Genomic DNA, 21,489 nt, shown 5'->3' with positions numbered 1-21,489 from the left:
GGCATGTACACAACAAAAATAGGAAGCAGCTATATAACCATTGACACAATAGTCAAATAGTCAAAAATATCTAATTATGAAGGAATATTTATCTCATACTTTGATCTTTAACTGTGAATGTACTCGTATGAATGTTTCTATGATGAATCAACTACATTTTCAAGACGATTTAAATTTATATAATTACTATGTAAGGATATAGAGCTCAGGATGAACTCCTATTCACATATGCCAATTTTTTTCACACTCATCAATAGGGCCTACTGTATTAGGAAGATACGACAATTGGCATTTTAAAAACTAACAACTTAAACACTCTTGTTAACTTAGCAACTTTAATATGCTATCACTGTAATTCTGGAGACTGACAATGAGAAGGGAATCTGTAAATGTGCCATAGTTTTTGAAGATATGAGATGAAGATTATAAATTAAAACACAACTTTCACAGGGACAGTGGAAGTTAAATACAATCCGGTGTGAAGCCATGCCAACTGTAAAGTGTTGCTTGCCAGGAATAAGATGTATAATACTAACCGCTGTCTTCATTGTGATGCTGTATTTTGTTTATCGGCCATAGAAAAACAAATTTTAGATGGGCTCCAAGACAGGGCCACCCTGAAAACTTCGGCTCCACAGCAAACTGTCTTGTTTATCACCAGGGTTAATCTACCTCTTCTAACCCTGGTCGTGACTTCTTTTGAGATGTTCAAAAAGCGGGTCAAGGAACTAAAGGTCCACCTTTGTTAGCCTATTGTGTCAGAATATACATATAAAGAGCTTATAAAATAGGCTTTACGTAAGGTATGAAAGGAAAAAATGCAGTTTGAGTAGAAAAACAGCTCATTACAGAGTGGTTAAAATTTTTAACATTGTTCCATAGTTGCTATTTATTTCATTTATTCGAAAGCTATAATTGATAGTCCATCTTCATGTGAGCAGATTAATACTGAAAAAAGTGTTGGTCACAATTATTACGGTACTTCCTCAACCTTCATTTACATGTTGAGAGGTCTGTCTGACTCACACTAAAATATCCAAAAAAGTATGCAGCCTTACTCACAGGACTTAAAATTAATCTACACCATGAACATTTGAAAATGGTTATTTATGACATGAAAGACTGACTTAATACTAAGCAAAGTGAACATAAGGCCAGTTAGATGTCTCTTATGTTTCTGCTTGTGTATACACATAAAAGGTGCTTAAGGCAAGGGTTTTGGCCCTACCGTGTCTGTATAATATTGTGTAAAACATTTTGATGAGAAACAAAAATAATTTAAAATACAATTTAGGCTTTGATTATGATTTGATTATTATTTCTACTAGGACCTATTGAAAATGTTCCACTGTGTTTTTCACAGTAATGTTTTAGGAGGAAAACAATGATTTGATTAAGACATAACCTGAAGTATTGAAAGCTTTAGTAAAACTTAGTTCTGTGTTATTTATGTGGCAATTTCTCTGGAAAAAGACTCTCAAAGCAAGACTCATACCATCCCTTCTTTATTAGGCATAGGCAAAAGGCAACACATGAAATACATGAAATACATCTCTAATTGGCTGACCATTTATGTGTCAAACGGTAAAGTGTTTATTCTCAGGGAAAATTTTGCCTGTAACCTTTGGATAGTAGCACACTATAAGTTTTCTATTAAACACTGTTAATATATGTAGTGGGACAAAAGAAAGGTCTAGTCCAGTTACCTAGAATCATACATTTCCAAATGTGTGACAGGGTTGATTGATAAAGAAAATCGGATTGTACCTTTTTGCACATACCCCAAATTTTAAGAAGTAAAACTGAGATAAGATGCTGCTTTAAAGGCATACAATGACAAGAAAGGGATGGAGAGGGCTGGGGAAAGAAAGTCTTTTAGAAAAAAGAAAAGGACTAGATTATAGACTATGTCATAAATACTGAAGAAAAGTTATCGGAAAAATCCCTTCTATGGTCAAGCAATGCTTGATAAATTATCTTAGCAGTAGAGACACTTTTCAGGTTCCAAATATAGAAATATACTTTTCTTCCTCTCAAAATTAAGTTTATCTGCTAGGCCCAACACAGCCCAACCCAACCACAATTCAATGCTGCTTACAGCTTTGAACCCAGAAAGTTTCCCAAACATTTCACCTTTGTTCCCAGTGGTTCTCAGCCCTAGTTGCACATCAAAATCACCAGGGTATATTTTTAAGTCTTGATGCCCAGAACAATTAAATCAGAATCTCTGGGAATGGTACCCAGACATGAGTCATTTTTAAAGCTCCACGGGTGATTCCAGTGAGCAGCCCTGGCTGAGAAATGCCACTTTAGTCAGACTCTCCTAGCCTACCAAAATCACATAGGCATTTTCACTTCTGAAAGGGAAAAGGTGGGACTTCGGGAGAAAGTTCTGTTACTAATTCAAAGTTAAGCTCTGCCCAAATATGGAGACTTCCTTTTAGCCAAACACAAAGGGGCTGTGATTTTTATAGTCCCGGCAAGGTGTCCCTTTTCAGTAGGAAATCAAGCGACTGCTCTACATGAGCATTCAGCTGCATCAGAATTTCCTGGAGGCTCCTTAGAACTCAGACTGCTGTCCCCACACCCACGCCCACCCCCACCCACCAAGTTTCTGAGTAGTGGGTCTGGGTTGGGGTGGAGAATCTGCATTCCTAACACGTCCTGGTGATGCTGGCTCTCCATGGACACGTCTTACAGAACCACTGCTCTGCAGTGAACTCAGGGCAGCTGAGGAGTCATCCGTGGGCTCTAGCACCACAGAGCCAACTATGTCAACAACCGCCCAAGGCACTGGAGTTTCTTAGAAATGGCTTACAGAGTGAGCAGCGGCTAACCATAGAGAAAGCACCTACAGAGTGAGCTCCTGGACTAGCAGGGCAACAAGGAATCGCTATGTGATGTTTCCAGAGAAAATAACCAATTCTCTTTAGGATGCACTGAGAGTTCTCTCCATATTTGATTTGGTCTAGCTTCTGAAATCTTTGAAATTGTGCCAGGCTTACAAGGAGCCCCAATTAGGGTTCATTTATTAACATGCACTTGCCAAAAAGTATATATAATTAACAAAATTATTCCAGCTGAGGTTATAGTTATCCAAATGCATCAGCAATTCATTTATAAGTCCCAAAAGGCAGCTTGCTTGCCCTCTGATCATTCACACCGCAATGTTTAATCCTAATTGGAGCACCACCATTTAAAAAATGAAAGTCCCTCTCTTGCTTTTGATGACACGCCTTTCTGACATTCCCCAGAGAGCCATCAGTCACTCAACGTGATACAGAAACTCTTCACTTTATTTAGTCCCCTCTGTAAATTACCCAGGGCACACGCACCCCAAGCTGACATATTTACTTGCATCAAATAGCCAAAGCCATCTGAGGCAACCAGTCCTTCTGCAAGTCCTGCTAAATACCTAACACACTCACAACCCTGTTTATCTGCAAAATCCTGGATGCAAGGGTTTTACGTGCTTTAAATAAAAGAGGAAGAAACAAACTCTCTCACTCTCTCTCACAAGTTAAAGAAGGAATAAAGTTAGATTTACTGAGCTGAAAAATAATCCATCAAAAGTAAATATCCAATGTCATTTTGTAGAAGAAGGGGTAGACAGCTTCAACTCATGATTTAATCTTTCTTATGCTAACAAATGTTGTTAGTTTAAGTAACAGAAACAAACATTCTAAGACTGCTCAACGCCTTAGAAGAGCTCTACAATGTTTTTAAGGTCTCAAAAAAAAAGAAGGCTGAATGATTCTTTACAAGGTCCCGTAAAGTTTATTTGGAGCAATGATTGAGACACAGTATAATTGAAAAAGATCAGTGCTGAAAGTCAAAGGATCTTAACGATAGTATGTAGTCTACTATTGTCCTACAGCAAGGTCAAGAGCATATAATATAACATTTTCCTAATCTTTACCATCACCATTGTAAAAGAGAATAATACATCATATTTCACAGGCTATCTGGAGCTTGGTAGGACCTGTGAATACACCTGGAAAATAACAATGTGTGTTTCCAGTTTCATCTGGGAAAAATGGCTTACCTTTAGGTCCCCTCAAACCAAGAGCACCAGGGGGACCTTTAATCCCTGGGAGGCCACGAAGTCCTATGTGGCCTGGGAAACCGTTCTGTCCAGGGGGTCCTGGGGGACCAGGTAGTCCAGGTTTCCCAGGGAGACCGGAAGCTCCCGTGTCTGGACGCTTGAGACTAGCAGCCATCTCAGCAAGATGTTCTAAAAGATAATAAACAAAACAGCCCAGAAAAGTAAGACACATGAAAGTAATTCCAATAAAAAGAGTGGTATTTCAACTGCCGTTTTTCTAAATGTGTCACCAGAACTTCAAAATTGGTGATGAGAAATGAATCAAGTTGGATCCTTTTTCCATGGACTCCCTGCCACGAAGCTTCATGGGAGCTGTTTTCTTCAGCTCTCCCTGGATATATTTGGTCCTGCTGTTTTGAGACAAGGGGACAGGGATAAAAACCTTAAACCGCAATGCTTTGCTGTGAGTGTTGTTCTAAAAGATCGAGTGTGTCACCTGAAACCTGACTCGTTATCTGAAAACCCAGGATGGGAAAAAAATTAATTTGTTACGTAGGTAGAAGCGGATGTCCAGAAGCTTTTTTTAAAAGCCAAGGACAACGTCCAGAATTAATATTGAGACACAGTTGAGATCTATCCTCACATTTTTACTTTGAAGATACTAAATAACCTAAACTATCCTGAGAATTCATGACTTCTTATGAATTTTTCTTCTCAAATGTTTTTTCATGCTTGGAATAGACAACAGCCATTTTAAAAAGCCTGCTTCTTGGGAATGGTCACAGTCCATCTTAAAAATTAATAACTGTGTGGGCTTTTTCAGGAACCATTAAATGGATTAAGAATCATTCACCATGGAGAATCAAAACCATGGAGAACAAGAAAACTTTCCATTAAAATACTCCAAGGGAAATATTCTACTGTAGTATTTTTTAAAGCTTTAGAGTGTGAAGGAGAATATAAATTGGAAACACATTTCTCACCAATATTTTTAAATTGTTTCAGTGTGAGTATTCTAAGTTTGCCTTACATAAGTAAGAGCACAAAATCACAATTTTCTAGATATGTGATGTTTAAAATTGAAATATCCTTTCAAGATAAAATGTCTGCAATGAAGAGATTTTCAAATATAGAGGTGACAGTTTCATTCTGGAAAACTACAAGTCTATAAGACAAATTAGATGATCCCATGAGCATACAAAGAAGAGTATTTTTTCTGACAGAATTGGTTCCAACCAGAATAAGATAATTCTTAGTTAGAAGACACCAGTGTTACAGGATCTCCTCAGATATGGGGTATTTTTGTACATCTTCATTTTTAGTATGGTTTCAGAACTAGACCAATTCTGAAACAACTATGACAAATAGCAATCACCATAGTTACAGATAAATTTTGATAAAAGTGAACAAATGTGAAACTATGTCACCATTTTGGTAAAATGCTAGTCATTGGTTTTCTATATGAGTGGTACATGAGGAACTATAATGTCCTTGTGCTTCTTACAGGCATGGTGTCAGCCAATTACTTCTTATATAATCTACAGAGAGAGCCTAGATGAGTGCTGGGTACTCATAAGTGGTAGAGTGCTGAAGAGGCAAAAGATACCTGTAAATTGTTGTTCCAAAAGGGGAAAAAAGTGTGTTTCTGTGTGGGTGTGGGTGTGTGTACTTTCTTACAAACTAACACCCTTGCAAAAAAAATCCAGGCTAATCCAGAAAGGTAATATTTTTTTTCTTTGAGGCTATAAGCTATTATGATAGTGACAAATTGCATAAAAGATAATTGACATTGATATTATTCAAAATCTCTCTCCTTTAAAGCATACATGAAGTCAAGCCATTATGATTTATTTACCTTGCAAGACTCTCATGCAAACCTGCTTAATGTACTGGTCTGTTGGAGCTCTTCCCTAGGACACAAGAGAAAAAGACAGTTTCTACATAGAACCATAAATAAGACATTGTTAAGTGGTAAACTGACAGACTTGGCAAACAACAAGGTGGGTGGCTTTACAACAGGAGAACTTGCCCCCAAGTCTAGGGAGCTGACGTCTGATCTAGTCCGGCTGCCCCCACCCCTTGTGCTGTGGAATGGAGTCCCCACAGGGAAACCATGGGACTGCCCACCACTCACTGGAGGGCCCTCGATACCAGGCAGGCCCGTGACACCCTGTTCTCCCTGCACGCCTCGTGGTCCAGGCGGTCCTTTTGGTCCTTCCACTCCAGGAAGACCCCGACCTCCTTCAGGCCCCCTCAAGCCTGGATCGCCAGGGTTGCCCACCTAGAACAAAATGGCACACTATGAAATCAGGACTAAACAGAAGTTATGTGTCTGCTTAATATTAATATAGTATCAATACACAAAATTTGAGGTTTACTACATTTTATTTCCTAAGAAGTATTGCTTCAGAGGTTATAAATCCTCAACATAAAGACACATATAATGCTACACAAAAACTCACCAGTCTCTTAGAATTCCAGTCCAAGTAAACTTTGAAAGAATCTTTCTTTTGGTATAGTTATTTCAAAATGTTAACTGAAATAATAAGTTTTTAAAACCACATTCTTCATACTTTAATCCACTTACTAAGAGCAACTTAGTTTTTAATAAGGCTTGTTAACTTTCTCTGGCCACAAAAAGGCCACCGAGATTTTTATAAGACATGTTACTTTGTATATCACCAATGTAGAAAGCATAAAATAAAGATATTTCCAAGAATATGTTATTTAGCTGTTATATCATTCTTTGGAGAATTTGAAGATGCCAGATATATCCAGGAATTATAAAATACTAATATGAACTAAATCAATACATTTAAAATATCACATTTAAAATGTTGCAGTTAAAATCAATGCATTTAAAATACTGGAACAAAAAGACTAAGTCCAAAATTTATCTAAGTATTGAGGAAGTTGAAAATCTAAATATTAAAGAAGTTAGACAAAACAACTGTTTCCTTAGAACGAAAACATATATAAGTTAGGTGGTTCTTTTTTTTCTTCAGAAAGCAGACCACTAAAAACATTTTAAAGAGTCCTTGTGTATAATAACTGCTTTAAAAAGAGACTAAATCAATTCACTTTTTGTTAAACTGTCTCTGGTGGAATTTGTGGCATGGTAGTTACAATGTACTGTTGTTTATAGAATAAGAATGAGAAGATAAAAAAAAACAGGAGACAGCAAGGGGATGCTAGTATTGAAGATGTGAATGTTCAGAAAGCAACTTAATCCTGCTTTTTCATATGCAACGTTTATCTAGAAAGAGCTAACTCTTTCCAACATTCAAATGTTTTCAGCGGAAGGGGAGAAGGTGGTGACGCAATGTTTGCACTAGACACATCTAAAGAAAGCTCAGAAAATGTGCTTTTTCCAATTTCTCTTTACGCTAAAAACAAAAAAAAATGATATTCATCTATGTCAACCTGTCAAAATTGTTCCTGTGAAGAAATTATGGCTTAAAAGATTTCCTGAAAGCCGGTGTCAACAGGGAGAGCTAAGGATGTGTTATGGAAGGCTGGGGTATTTTCAGGTGACTACAGCACAAAACTATAAAAGCTTCAAAAACAACCCAGAGGAAAAGCCAAAATGAATTCAGAAATGCACTAAAGAACAGACAGAAAACAAAGGAAACCAAATCAGAGTGGCTTATCTTTTCGGCAATGTCTGAAATATTGCTAGAAGAAGGGACAAGAAATTTTTGATGAAGAGATCAAGGGCCAATGTGGCCAGGACAGGATGAGGACCCTGAATCTTTGGGGAGGAATTCCTCAGCTGAATACTGAAGGAGAAACAGACCTCACCTACTTATCAAGTTGGTCTATGCTGAAATTACTGTGGAGAGTGAAAGTCTTCCAGTTAGTAACTATTTCCCCTGGTTCTGGGACAGTACACTTCAATTTCATCAGTATTACCTGGGTCGTGTCAGAGAAGACAGGGGAAGGAAAGTAGGTGATAAATCAAGAGCTAATTCCTAGTATTATATCCAAATTTAAATGAAATGAACTTATTTTGACCACTGCACTGTTCATTCAATTTTTTCTTTTAGAGCGTGAATGCTGACCATTGAATATTACTAATTATTTCTAAACCTGAAGTAGCATTTTTATTACCAAATTCTATCAAGGCTTACTCTTTACATTTTTCTCAACCCTAAACCATTTCTGTCAAATGTTCTTAGACATAACTATGTTACTTGAAGCTTGAGACTGTCACATGGTGTTTAGAGGAGTTAGGTAAAGAGGTAATGTGACATAATAACTTCCACCTCAGTGGTGTATAAAGAGCCCTGTGCTGGGTACTGTAACCAAGTCTAGGTAAGTCCTCCTGGAGAAGGTGGGGCTGACAATGGGGCTAAGGGCTTAAGTAGGACGTAGCTATTTTAAGGAAAGAGACGCAATGCACCAGGTGAGGAGAGCAGCCCACGTGAAACAGCATGCCATCTAAAAAGAACTGCCAATGGATGAAGTTCCAGAAATAGAAGCAGATAAGGGTGGCTAGGTAGAGAACTCTTTGTGTAAAGCTGTATATACCTTGCTAAGAGTCCAATTTTATTCCATAAAATGTTGTTTTGGAGGGTTTTAAGCAGAGAAGGGATAGATAGTGGGTTTTATCTTTTTATCTAGATGATGATGTTATGAGGATAATATGTTGGACAGGGACAGAGAGGAGTGTGAGAGATTTCAGAAATAGGAAGAACCTGGAAGCTGGTGGTCAGTGACATTTGAGATTGAGATCTTAAGTGCATCTTTTCTCCTTATACTAAGTTTCTTATTATATGAGATGTGCATTCCTTTCAAATCGCAAATCATCCTGGGATTGCTATTAATTGGCTCTGTAATTCTGAATTCATCTAATCTCTAAGGATATCAGTTTAGTTTCTACAAAATGACGAACTGAACAAGATAATCTTTTTCTAGCTCTAATAATTCTCTATATTTTCTTATGCATTGTGCCTCCATCTTACTTCCCCAAAAAGAACACAGAGGAGATTAAGAAAATTTTTGAAATATTTTCCTACAAATTGTACAACTATCAACAGAACTCAGTTACACTCTCATCATCATGAAGCATAAGTCAGTTCATTAAAAATGACCCATTTGTGAAAGAAATTACCACCTAATATACTCCTTGAGCCACTTATAATGTGGAAAAACACACACAAGAACCAACTTCCTTTAGAATGGTTAGTTCAGTAGGCAGATCATTTACACTATTCTGAGTTTTACTTCATTGGATTAATCCAATACTTAAAAAATAAATGTAGACATTCATTTTCTTTAAGGTAAGTCCTTTAAGAATTGAATTTTATAAAATGATTTTATAAAGCGGAGCATTGCATTTTCTACAGCTTTATTGATATTTTTATTTTTATACCATTACTGTTCATTATACTTACAGCTCCCTTTTGGCCCTGTAATCCCATATCTCCCTAAATCAATAAAACAAAATTATGTTAGAACAATGTATTCACATTTGACAGTTTCCTAAAAAACATTTAACAGGTTATTGTGCTGCCAAAATCTATAGAAAACCATGGACAGATGAACCTTGACACCACAGAAAAACATTAGACTCAAAATTTGGATTCTTGTCCCCATTTTGTTGTTTAACTTGGTGATCCCGTGTGAGCCACATCATCTCCCTACCTTTGGCTAAAAAAGTGTAACTCAAAAGATAGTAAACCAAGCTTCTGTTATAAAACAGAATATTTAAACCTGATGATTTTATTTTTGAAACTCTAACAATATTTTAAAACTCATCCCAAAAATCTGTCAAGCCAAATATGCATGCTTATATGCTTAAAAAAAAATCTTGAAAATCTCCCACCACTGATTCTATATATATGAATTTGGCTCAAGGTTGAGCACATCAGTTCATCTCCACCACAAAATAGAATGATTAATAGAATGATTAGAATAGAATCATTAATAGGATGATTAAATAGAGTGATTTAAAACATCCTTTTAGTCCATAACGTGAGCGATTTTTAATAAAAAAATAAAATTGAAATAATTCTTTTTGGAATTTACTTAATAGTTAGGGAGTGTGACCTAATTCAAATGTTACATTTATATTAACTTTAAATCCTGAAAATCCAAATAAAACAACATCACCAGAATTTTTTTTCCTGTACCAAAAGCTCTTTGAAACTAATTTATGAGAAATCTATCACACCCACCCCAAAGGACAAACATACATTTCCACATTCGGTCGTGTTAGATTATGCAAAACCATAATGATGAGCTAGCAGGTCTAGCAGTTCTGGCAGGAAAGGTAACTTGCTCGTATTGTCGTCCTGGAGGTTTGGCAAGAACATCCTTTAAGGATGGAGGTCACTTACTTGGAGGTTTTAGACTAGAGAGAATGCCCATGATCACACTTGTAAGCCACAGCTAACTATAGTAAAATTTTAATTTTGTTTCCATAATAGACACTAGACTTTCTATAGTCATATAAGAATCACTTTGAATGTCTAGATGTAAAGCGACAAGAGAATCCCATTGTGTCTGAGGGTACAATTTGTTCTTTAAAAGTTTAAGTTTAGGTCTATCAACCTTTGGGGTGTGTCCCCTCTACTTGATCTTGGCTGCAGTCTTGGGGAATCATGTGTTAGCTTGTAGAAGAAACATCTTAATCTTTAAAGAAAGTAGCAAGGATAACAGTGTCAGAGAAAAGAAAAAAAATATCTATGTCTTTAAACAGTTTGAAATCAGTAAGTCTCCAGAAAAAAAAAAAAAGTCTTACAAATTCACCCCTTTCTCCTGCTTCACCTTCTTCACCAGGGGGACCCTAAAAATTAAGATTAAAAGTCACAGTTTTAAATTCTTAGTCCCTTGGCTCAGTTTTAACCAGTCAACATTGATAAGCATTCATAAGTGTTCCCAGGATCATGCAGAAATACAAAATGCTCTCAGTGAATTTTCAGTCTAGCTGTCAGTGGCTATTCCAAATCGAACATGGCCTAGAGAAGGCCAGAAGGTGAGGCTGACTTTCTGCTAATGTTAAGGATTACTAACTGTATCTAGCGATTCTTTAATTAGGAAATCTTTGGAAAAGGGCTCTCACAGTGCAGTACAAAAAGGAATCCAGAGAAAAGACTGACTCTAATTCAAGTGCAGATTATTATTTATTTATTTGCTAACGTCTTGATAAAGAAAAACTTAAAACACTATGATGTGGGGGCAGCCTGTTAGCTCAGTTAGTTAGAGCGTGGTGCTAATAACAGCAAGGTTGCCGGTTCGATCCCTACATGGGCCACGGGGCCACTGTGAGCTGTGCCCTCTTTCAAAAAAAAAAAAAAAGAAAAGAAACATGATGTGGTCACAATGCAATATACAGATGATGTATTATAGAAATGTACACTTGAAACCTATATAATTTTACTAACCAGTGTCACCCCAATAAATTTAATAAAAATTAATTTAAAAAATTGAAAAACCTTAAAAAAAAATTATGACATGGCTATGGCAGGCTTCATCAGAGTAAACCAGTTTGGTGAATTAGAGTCAGAACCACTCTTTTCAAAGGAAGGACAATGTGTTGTCCTGGAGGCAGAGCCATCATTAGCCAGTAGCTCCAGCTTATTAAAATAGTGGGTAAGGCTACAGACCCAAATAAACTTCGGTTTCACTCACTACGAAGCACCTTGAAAAAAATGACTAGCCTCCAACATTTTAATCACATGCAAAAACCAGGCAATGCCCCACTGGTGAAGCTCATTAATGCACATTAAACATGCATTTTATACTATTCAGATAGGACCTACCTGTTCACCCTTTGGACCAGGTTCACCGACTACACCCTGATATGAATAAAACATAATACTTTTTCAGTATTTTAAGATTTGTATCTATACAATTTCAACCCCTACTGAACTGGTGAATAAGCACAAATATGAATAATGTGACAGAAGAGAACACCCCCCTCTCCTCAGCACCAAACCAGAGTCAAGTAAGACCTGGAAAAACTGACCATTGTCCACCTTGGGGCATTAGACAACTTGGGGCATTCATTGATCACATCCATGTAAAATTTGACTAGTAGGAATGTAAATTTGGAACTAAATAGGAAGCATGATTACAAGGAAATTTCTTTTTTTAATTTTCTCAGCTTTTTTTCCTCCTAATAAATTATTATATTAATAAAACTTTTTGCTTCTTAATCTCAACTCTCAGTAATTTAAAATACCTATCTTGGCAGCTCTCTCTAATAAACACTAGAAAATTTAGAATTTTCTAAAAGCAAGACCAAAAGGAAGGTTGGTTTCGCAACACAGTCTAAATCCTTTCCCAATAAGGTACTTTCAGAAGAGCTAGATTGCTTACCCTGTCACCTTTCATTCCGGGAAGTCCAGGGGGGCCAGGCAAGCCGTTGAAGCCAGGGTTACCAAAAGGACCCTGAAAAGCAAACACAAAGTACCCAGAATCGCTGTTGCTGCAACACGGAAAGCACTGGAGCCAGACACAACCATGGGTGTGTCGACTCCCATCTAAACTAAATGTGCTGTGGTTGGTTTAATTGTTCCTCCAAATTCCCACATTATCAGCAGAAGAGAGAGCAGTTCCCCCACCCCCTCTGTCCCACCTCTGAGGTCCTCAATTCCCCAGTTTGCTGTCTTTCCCAACAGTGGGCTCTTTCAGTGTAGCCCCCCACAATGGCACTGCCTCTCTTGCTGTGTAAACAAGCACTGCTGGAGAAGTAAAAGGCCGCATTCACGCACAGTTCTCTCCTCATCCAAGAACAACCGGAGGCCAAATGTAACACTTCATGCCTCTCTTGGTTTTAAAATATATGTTATAAGCCACACTGATTAAAATACCCTTGGAGGGTATTTTAGGTATAGTTTAAAATTACACATTTTTCACAAATTCACATAACAATAAAAATCAAGTAAGGATGATTAAAGTACCCTTTGTAAATTGTTTTTTCTCTCCTTGCTCATTTTTTAAAAATGCATCACGTTTTGTATGAAGCAAGTAAACTGCTGGAGATTGGAAACATTACTTACCAGTTTACCTGGTATGCCTGGGGCTCCTTCTGGTCCTGTTTCTCCTCTACTGCCCTGGAAAAACACAAACATGATTGTTAAGTGGATAGTTTGCCAAAATTCAAATGATTAATTACTGTGTCAATAAAACAAAATCCTACCAAGTTTTTTGTTTAAATATAAGTCATTAAAGTATTCTCCCCATCCTCAGCTAAAGACAGAGACCGTTCTGTAAAAGACCTGCAGTCTTCTCTGTGTGCATCGTGAATGTTCACTGCGGTTAGGGAGAAATAATAACTGATACACCTGTATGAAATGCCATTCAGTCACTTTCAGCATCTAAATCACCATCTAACTTACATTATGATTACCTATGTACATGTTTTACCCCTCATTTAGACTATGTGTTCTTGAAGTATAGGTATATTAATTTTGAATTCCACACAATGCCTAAAACACAGAGCAAACTTTCAGGTATACAGCACATTTTAAAGCAATATCTGGCAAATGATCTTGAACCTCAAACGAGTGAAAAAAGAGACACAGGTCAGAAACGTTTGCCGTTAAATTACTACTGTAACTACGAAAAGACATAGATAGTAGAAATTTATAAAGTCTCTGAAATAAACAATTCTTTGTTCTACTCATTGTTTTAAACATGTCTTAAAAGATTAAATAGACTTCAGAAAGGGCAATTCGTAATGAAGATACACCAAAAGAGACACTCTAATTTCATTTTGTGAGCCAATTTCAGTTTTTTATTTGAAACTTTAAGCCCTTTGAGGAGACATGTGAACTTTTAAATTTCTTTCCCAGAGAACTTCATGTAGTTTTATGCAATCTGATAAAAGCTTGTTTCATTTCTAACGCTTGTCCAACTAAGCTGAACACTGAGGATATTAGATAAAATAATCACATCTTCTAGATGGTGTTATAAAAATGAAAGTAGTCTTCTGAGGTTTTCTTTAAAATGACAATTTCGTATTAATGTTTAATATTTCTAAAGGCTTCCGATAAGATTATCCTGATCTGACCCATATGCTTTTCACGCATTTATAAGTTGAACAAAGTGTCAAGATCCATAAACCTTCTGAATTTTCAGTTTTTCTAAAGGATTAAGAAGTGTTTCTCAAATTAACAAGTTGCTAGTTATGAGGTATAATTTCATAGCCATCATTTTATATGACTTATAGATGGTGTAAATGAAATAATACTTCTCAAAATTTTTATATAAGCAACCTGTCTAATGTATGATTTGGATGATACATTGGTCCTTAACCCTGCGAGTAAATTGGAAGCCAGAAGCAGTGTCCAGTGAGGATGGATGCTGGAAAGATGGAAATCTAAATGAAAACCAGCCACTCTGAGAGATTTTTTTTCTGTCCATGTATAAATATAAAGATTGGAATCCACCCCATGAATTTAACGCAGCACTTCAAAGTTCAAGACAGATGTTGCTCAGTGTAGCTGCTCTTTTGGCATTTTCAAATAATTTCTGAACTGCATCATTATTGAGATCCTAAATACCATTGGGCTAACATGGCTTTAATTCACAGAATGGTTAATAGTCATTGGCTTGGAAAATAATTAATAAGAGCAGAAGGGGAAAGCTCAGTTGTTGACATATGAGTACTTACTTCTAAATAAATGAAACATTATGCCAGCTTATCCAAACTAAAGATGATTAATGTAGTACTGTTTTTTGCTCTTTTCTCTTCCACAAACGAAAGGGCTAAATTAAAATAAAGGATTATATAACCTTTTATTTACTTTTGGAGAGATTTATTATCTTTCCAGTCAAAGGTAAAGATTTTCTCTGTTGGAATCTTAATTTCTGTCTTTCATAAGGTCTTATTTATTAGTTCATAAGTATTTTCCAATCACTGGCAGACGCTTGGTAATACATCTGACTGGCTCAGACCCCAGTACAGACAGCCTGCTCTCCAGAACTTGTGTACACAAGACAGCCCACGACACATAGGACCGGGGGAAAGATGGGTGAAATTATGGCCATTTACTCCTCTGTTGCTACAATAAACAGCCTGTCGTTCCTCGTTTTCATTTCACTTCCATCCTGTAAATCCTTGGCCATTCTACACTTAGGTGTTTCTATATAAATTATCTCACTGTGAAAAAAGGTAATGTTTATTTTCACAACCATGACAAAACAGCTACAAATTGTTAGGGCAAGGTTCTCTGATGGCCATTCTTACAATTTCTATGTGTTCTAAAACCATGCATAGTCTTTCTCTAAATTCTGCAATTTCACCTGTAACTAAGATGAGCAGGAGTAATCAAGAAATAAATAGGACTCTCTAAAGCATACATTTAACTAAACACATTCTGCAAGAAGCAATTAACCGTGACCTGGTAACCACAAGTCTGCTAAATAAATGATAAACCTCTTAGGTTGCAACAGCTGTGGTGAAAACCATATTTTCAGATGTGGGCACAAGAGGCTGGTAGGGACATGGCTATTGTGCCCAGTCGCTAATATTTACAACCCCATGGCAGTAAGAGTTATGACTTTTAACAAGAGAATTTGAAGGAAGCAGAAAAAAGGCAAAATCCTACCATTAAAAATATGTGTTTGATTTTTACTAGACTTTTGTTAAATTCTCACTATGAAAGTCTCATAAATACTAAAGTTTAAAATTTGCTAAGTATGTCTTTACCATTAAAATGTGCAAAGTCATCCTGCAGAGACTGGACTCGAGCTGCTGAAGCACTAGTGGGTAGACATGATAAAATAGATGCTGAGCCCCGTTGCCCGGTCTGCAGCCTGGCTCTGCCATGCATCGGCTAACTCTGGGCACACGACTTAACCTCTCTGCACCTCAGTTTCCTCATCTGTAAAGTGGGGATTAAAAACAGTACCCCTTCCCCCCCCAAAAAAAAAAAACAGTACCCATCTCATAGGGTTTTTGAGAGGTCTGAATAGATACATAAAACACTTAGAGCAGTGTCTGGCTCATGTAAGCAGATAGAAGAGTTAGTTATTATTTTCATACAAAGTTTTATCCAAGGACTAAAGAAATCAGTCAAAATTATGTTTTTCAATCAAATGTTTAATTACAGGTGTTTTGCTTTTCAACTCTCCCACATCTATTTAAAAGCACAAGTTGTGCTTGGGCAAAACAAGTCTCTACTCCTCATTTCTCTAGTTTCTGTCAAAACCAGGAAGGCACCTTCTTTATAAACAAGTGCAGTAAGTCCTCACTTCACATCATCAATAGGTTCTGCAACTTTAAGTGAAATGATCTATAATGAAACTGAATTTACCAAAGGCAAATCGATATAAACGAGAGTGAAGTTCGTATGGCATCTCATCAATGTTATATTGAAACGACATTGAATGAAATGATGTTATTTGAGGACCTGTTCTACTGGGAGCTACTTTGTAAAACTCATTTGAATAAACACAGCCAAATAAGTCTATTTCAAAGTTTGCCTTTTAAAATGGAACTATTAGACTTGTAATATATCACAGAAAAAAATCAATTTCATTATACTTATGGAGTCACAATTATTCTACAAAAAGAAATGAATTTTATTCCATTGTACTCTGGACTGTGATGGTTATATTTGCCTGATTATCCAAAATGCTAACTAGCTGAAGAATGAACATTATCTTTAGTGCCCTGCCAATATTAGAAGTGGGAAATTATAAATCACTCTACTTAGTCTGTAATACATACCAAGTCTCTCTCTCTCTCTCTCTCTCTCTCTCTCTCTCTCTCTCTCTCTCTCTCTCTCTCTCTCTCTCTCGCAAAAAGGATGTTGATTAACCCAGAAGATCAATTATGATTCCTATAAATTGTTAATTTTATAAATCCATTTTCTTATCAACATTGGAAGATCATATTAGTCCTAATACGATAATAATTTTTAGGTTTGCCATAAAGATGTTTTACAAATCTATTCAATTTCACAGCATTATATAGTTTCTATTTCTCCCTAGTGAATGTTTAAATATTTCCTCACACATAGAGGTAGATCAAAATCTGTCTAAACTTAACCATTACAAGTGCTTCACAAATTACTGATGGGTAACAGTCCAGGGCTTGGATGGGGGTAGGAAAATAGCTTAGATTACCAAACAACACACCCTATGAAGACCTCTGTGCTTCAGGCTGTTGGTGACAGGGTGGGTGAGGGTGAGGGACTTCAAGAGAAATGAGACAGGCTTCTGTACTCTAGGAGTACATAATCTTCAGAAAATTAGAGGTAGATTGGTCTGGGACTCATCAGAATCATAAGAGCGGAGCAAACACAACCCATTTAGCAAATGCCCTGGCAAGATCTGAGAAGCCTAGAAGGGGAAAATGGACCAGGAGCCACTGCATGCAAAGACCAAATCAGAGAAGCCCCAGCCACGTGTCCACTCTAAACCAGGAGCCACACAGACCCAAGTATAAACCAAGTTAAGCGTGATGGAGATAGCCAGGAGCATGATCCAAGCGGTAAAGATGTGCACGTGACTACTGGAGGTGACAAAAAACTCCAATATGTTTTGCTGTGGCATTGGCACGAGTGGATGGGACAGTGGTGGGGAAAGAGGGAACACCACTTACTTTCAAAGACATGTTCCAATTAGCTCTGGTACATTAGTAGGATACATTAGAAATAGATTTTCTTTACTTCTATTCAGCTTCTCAATTTGAGATTTGCAAGAAAAACTGATCAAACTTGTGAGGACTAGTTGAAAATGTGTGAACTTATCTCCAACACTGAATTTAAGGATGTAAAATGAAAGAGCAAATGTATCTTTCAGTGAGGAGATTTGATGTGGAAACTCTGCTCCAGAACTGTAATATTTATAAGATCTCATGACACATTTCTAAAATATTTATAGTAAGTGAGAAATCAATTATTACCAGCATACGCAACATGGTAAGATTGATTATAATTCCACTTCAATTCTTTTCAAGAAATATTTATTGAGCCCTGCTTTATGACACACCCTGAGTAAAGAGATGTAAGAAATAAAAGGTGGATCAGGTGTATCTCTGCCTTCCTGCAGTTTCCACAGCATGGAGCAAAAAGGGGCAAAGGGGTACAGGGTTCAGAATAAGGAGAGATCACTTCTGTCTGGGGGATAAGGCACAGTCAGAGATTGTAGAATTAACATAAGAAGGCAAATGGGAAGTTGAGTCAGGAAAATGGAGAAGAAAGCCGTCTAAATACAGGGTATAACAAAAGAAAACAGGCAGGCAGAGCAAGTACAGACAATGTTTGGGAATTAGCATGGAGTCCAGCTTGACTTGAACACAGGCTCTGAGCTAAGCAGAAACGGGAAGTAAAACTCAGGGATCAACAGACAGTTTAGGGTTTTCTACTTTCTGTTATTATCAGTGGAGATCCATTGAAAAGTTTTAAATGAAGAAGTGAAGTGAAATGATGACGGAAGCTGTACTTTGGGAAGACCAATATGGCAGTGTGTGCCATCTGGAAGCACTACCATTCTCCCAGCCTTTGGAATTGTTTGACATTTTTTGTTACCATGACAAGGGGAACACTGCTGGAATTCTCTGGTGGAGGTTATAGATGCCAGACATCCTGCCATGTGCCAGAGTCCTGGAGAACAAAGAACTATCCCAGCCATAATACCAAAAGAACTCTTTTGGGAAATACTAGTAGAGGAAGGAAAGACTGGAGCTGGGAAGGCAAATCAGGAGATGACCACAAAAATCCTAAAACAGTTAATGATTTGAGCCAGGGTGGTAAAAAAAAAAAAAGGGTGGGTTTAGAAAAAAAAGAATCAAATATAAGAGACCTTAACAAGAAGGCGATAGCAGCAACAGGTCCTACTGGAGATAGGAAATGAGATGGAAGAAGACCAAAGCTCTGAGCCTTAGTGACAGGAACAATTAGGACTCTTACAGAAACTCAAAACTCAAAACCTGAATCAGGCTCCAAGCCTTGCATGGGTGTAACTTGTGCCAATCTGCCTCTCTTCGCATGAGAATATTACACATAACTACACCCACACCCCACCTCATCTCCTTCTGCAGTTCTATCTCTAGTTCATTAATTTATATATCCCATGGCATTTTACTGGTGACGAGCCAAATCCTCTTTACCTGTGTCACTTTTTATGTTTAGTGCATGGTCCTGGCATACAGCAGGTGTTCCTTCAACTATACTCAGTTTTCTGCTCTATAAATTAAATACTAGACAAAATATTCAATATTCTCAAAGTTCCAGTACCCCTTTCCCTCACTGTTAAATCTTTCAGGACCAGTCATGTAGCATCTTCATTGTTTTAGAAATGTGAGCTAGCTATAACTGCATTGCTTTGACAGTCAATCTAAAGAAAGTATTTTAATTAGAAATTCACTGGCTTTGAGCAAGAGAGAAGAAAAGGATAAGTGAGGATTTAGAGAGCAAGGAGCATAATGAGGAGCTGGAGTCAGTTTCTTTGGCTACAGAGAAACTTCTGGAAACCACCTGGTAGCGGTCAGATATCTGTGAGAAGTGAAAACACTCTCATGTCACAAGACACCTGAAATATTTCACTTTCCCGAAGCATAAAAATCCTTATTCAGCATGCTCAACAAATGCTTTAAAAGAAGTAACAATGATATTTGCAAATGTTTCTGTCTTCTTACCTAGAGTTATTTTTCTTACCCAGCAGACTTTCAAAGAAAAAGAATTTAAACCGAAGACCAGGAAGAATTTTTTAAAGCTAAATTTAAGTTCATAATATTTAATTCCCTAATTAGTTTCTCTCTATGGGTAAACTGTATCTAGTGAGAAAATAAACATTGCTATATTTGCTGAAAAGCAGATATTTACAAAGTCACACTTAAAGGAATCTGGTAGTTTCTTAAAAGATTACACAAGGAATTACCACCTGACCCAGGAATTCAACTCATAGATATGCACTCAAAACAAATGAAAACATATGTCTACACAAAAACATATAGAAAAATATTTGTAGCACCATTATTAATAATGGCCAAAAAGTGGAAACAACCCAAATGTTCATCAATGGATGAATGAATTAGATATAGTATATACATACAATTAACTATTATTCAATAATAAAAATGAAGGAAGTACTGATACATGGTATGACATAGATGAACTTTAAAACATTATGCTAAGTGAGAGAAATCAGTCATTAAAAACCACATATTGGATCAAATATATGGTGATGGAAGGAGAACTGACTCTAGGTGGTGAACACACAATGGCATTTGTAGACGATGTAATACAGAATTGTACACCTGAAATCTATGTAAATTTACTAACAATTGTCACCCCAATAAATTTAATTTAAAAAAAAACACCACATATTGTATGATTCCACTTATACGAAATTTCCAGAATAGGCAAATCTAGAGACAGAAAGTAGGTTAGTTTTTGCCTAGGACTAAGGGGAATGGGGGAAAGTTGAATGACTACAAGTGGATACAGAGTTTATTTTGGGGGTGATGAAAATGTTTTAAAATTGACTGTAGCAATGGCTGCACAATTCTGTAAGTACACTAAAAATCAATTAATTATATACTTTAAATGGATGAATTATATAATATAGGAATTATTTCTCAATAAAGACTTTTTTAATCACACTGAAATATTTCCTTCAACATGGGATGAGAGCAAAAAGTGTCATCATGCCTTTTTTAAATACCTCATTTTTGTTTCCACTTTCTGAAAAACAAGCATATTGAACTACCACATGATCAAATATCAGAAGGCATTCACAGAGGAAGGGAAGGGAAGGGGGGCAGGGGAGAGGAGAGGAGAGGAGAGAAGAGGAGAGGAGAGGAGAGGAGAGGAAAGGAAAGGAAAGGAAAGGAGGAGAGCAAGGAAAGAAGGGAGGGAGGGAAGGAGGGAGGCAGGGAGGGAGGGAGGGAGGGAGAGAAGGAGGGAGGGAGGGAGGGGTGTCCAGTAAAGCCCTAAGACATTTTGGGAAGGTCCTACAGAAAAGGAATACTCACAGGATGTCCCCGGGCTCCTGGTGGTCCAACCTCTCCTGGTGGCCCCTGTTGGCCCTGTATGAGGAAGGCAGGTAGAGTAAAAGTTAACATTTCCTAATCCTTTGCTTAGTGATTGCAATGGGTTAGAACATGTGGAAAGGTAACTTAGGGCATCTTACCGGTTTGCCTGAATTCCCCAGTAGACCAGGCTTCCCGGGAGCACCTGTGTTACCCTAAGGGTAAAATGCAAAATAATTCAGACAGTAAGTGAACGTAATCATCAGCCTGTCTTACCCAGAGTGGGTATTTCTTACACTTAAAAAGCATTAATTTCTCAATTTCATATTGAGAATGTGGAAGGGTGTAGAATCTCTTTCTTGGTGGATTTTTTTTTTTTTTTTTTTTTAGTTTCAGAATACAGTTTTGTTATTCCCAGAAGTATAGGAAAAGTATCAAAAAATGAAAGTCAATTATCAAAGAATAAAGGTCTTTAGCCTGACAAGAATATGAGAATATTTTTCTTTCTTCG

At 37.0% G+C, this 21,489-nt stretch overlaps 1 protein-coding gene across 1 annotated transcript in view; it reads right to left on the bottom strand.

The window, feature by feature from the left end:
• COL9A1 (collagen type IX alpha 1 chain) overlaps window positions 1–21,489 on the bottom strand; it is a 71,645-nt gene that overhangs the window by 16,525 nt on the left and 33,631 nt on the right. Inside the window, exons 21-30 of the mRNA XM_081044505.1 lie at window positions 21,140–21,193; window positions 20,982–21,035; window positions 13,054–13,107; window positions 12,371–12,442; window positions 11,812–11,847; window positions 10,791–10,835; window positions 9,442–9,474; window positions 6,180–6,326; window positions 5,901–5,955; window positions 4,046–4,234 (exon numbers count right to left, since the gene is read on the bottom strand). Of these exons, the coding sequence (XP_080900631.1) occupies window positions 4,046–4,234; window positions 5,901–5,955; window positions 6,180–6,326; window positions 9,442–9,474; window positions 10,791–10,835; window positions 11,812–11,847; window positions 12,371–12,442; window positions 13,054–13,107; window positions 20,982–21,035; window positions 21,140–21,193 (739 nt within the window). The remainder of the gene's footprint in view (window positions 1–4,045; window positions 4,235–5,900; window positions 5,956–6,179; window positions 6,327–9,441; window positions 9,475–10,790; window positions 10,836–11,811; window positions 11,848–12,370; window positions 12,443–13,053; window positions 13,108–20,981; window positions 21,036–21,139; window positions 21,194–21,489) is intronic.

Source organism: Rhinolophus hipposideros, assembly GCF_964194185.1.
Source record: "Rhinolophus hipposideros genome assembly, chromosome: 3".
Classification (NCBI taxonomy): domain Eukaryota; kingdom Metazoa; phylum Chordata; class Mammalia; order Chiroptera; family Rhinolophidae; genus Rhinolophus; species Rhinolophus hipposideros.
Note: the sequence above shows the minus strand (reverse complement) of the source record. Positions and strands in the feature narration are given on the sequence as shown.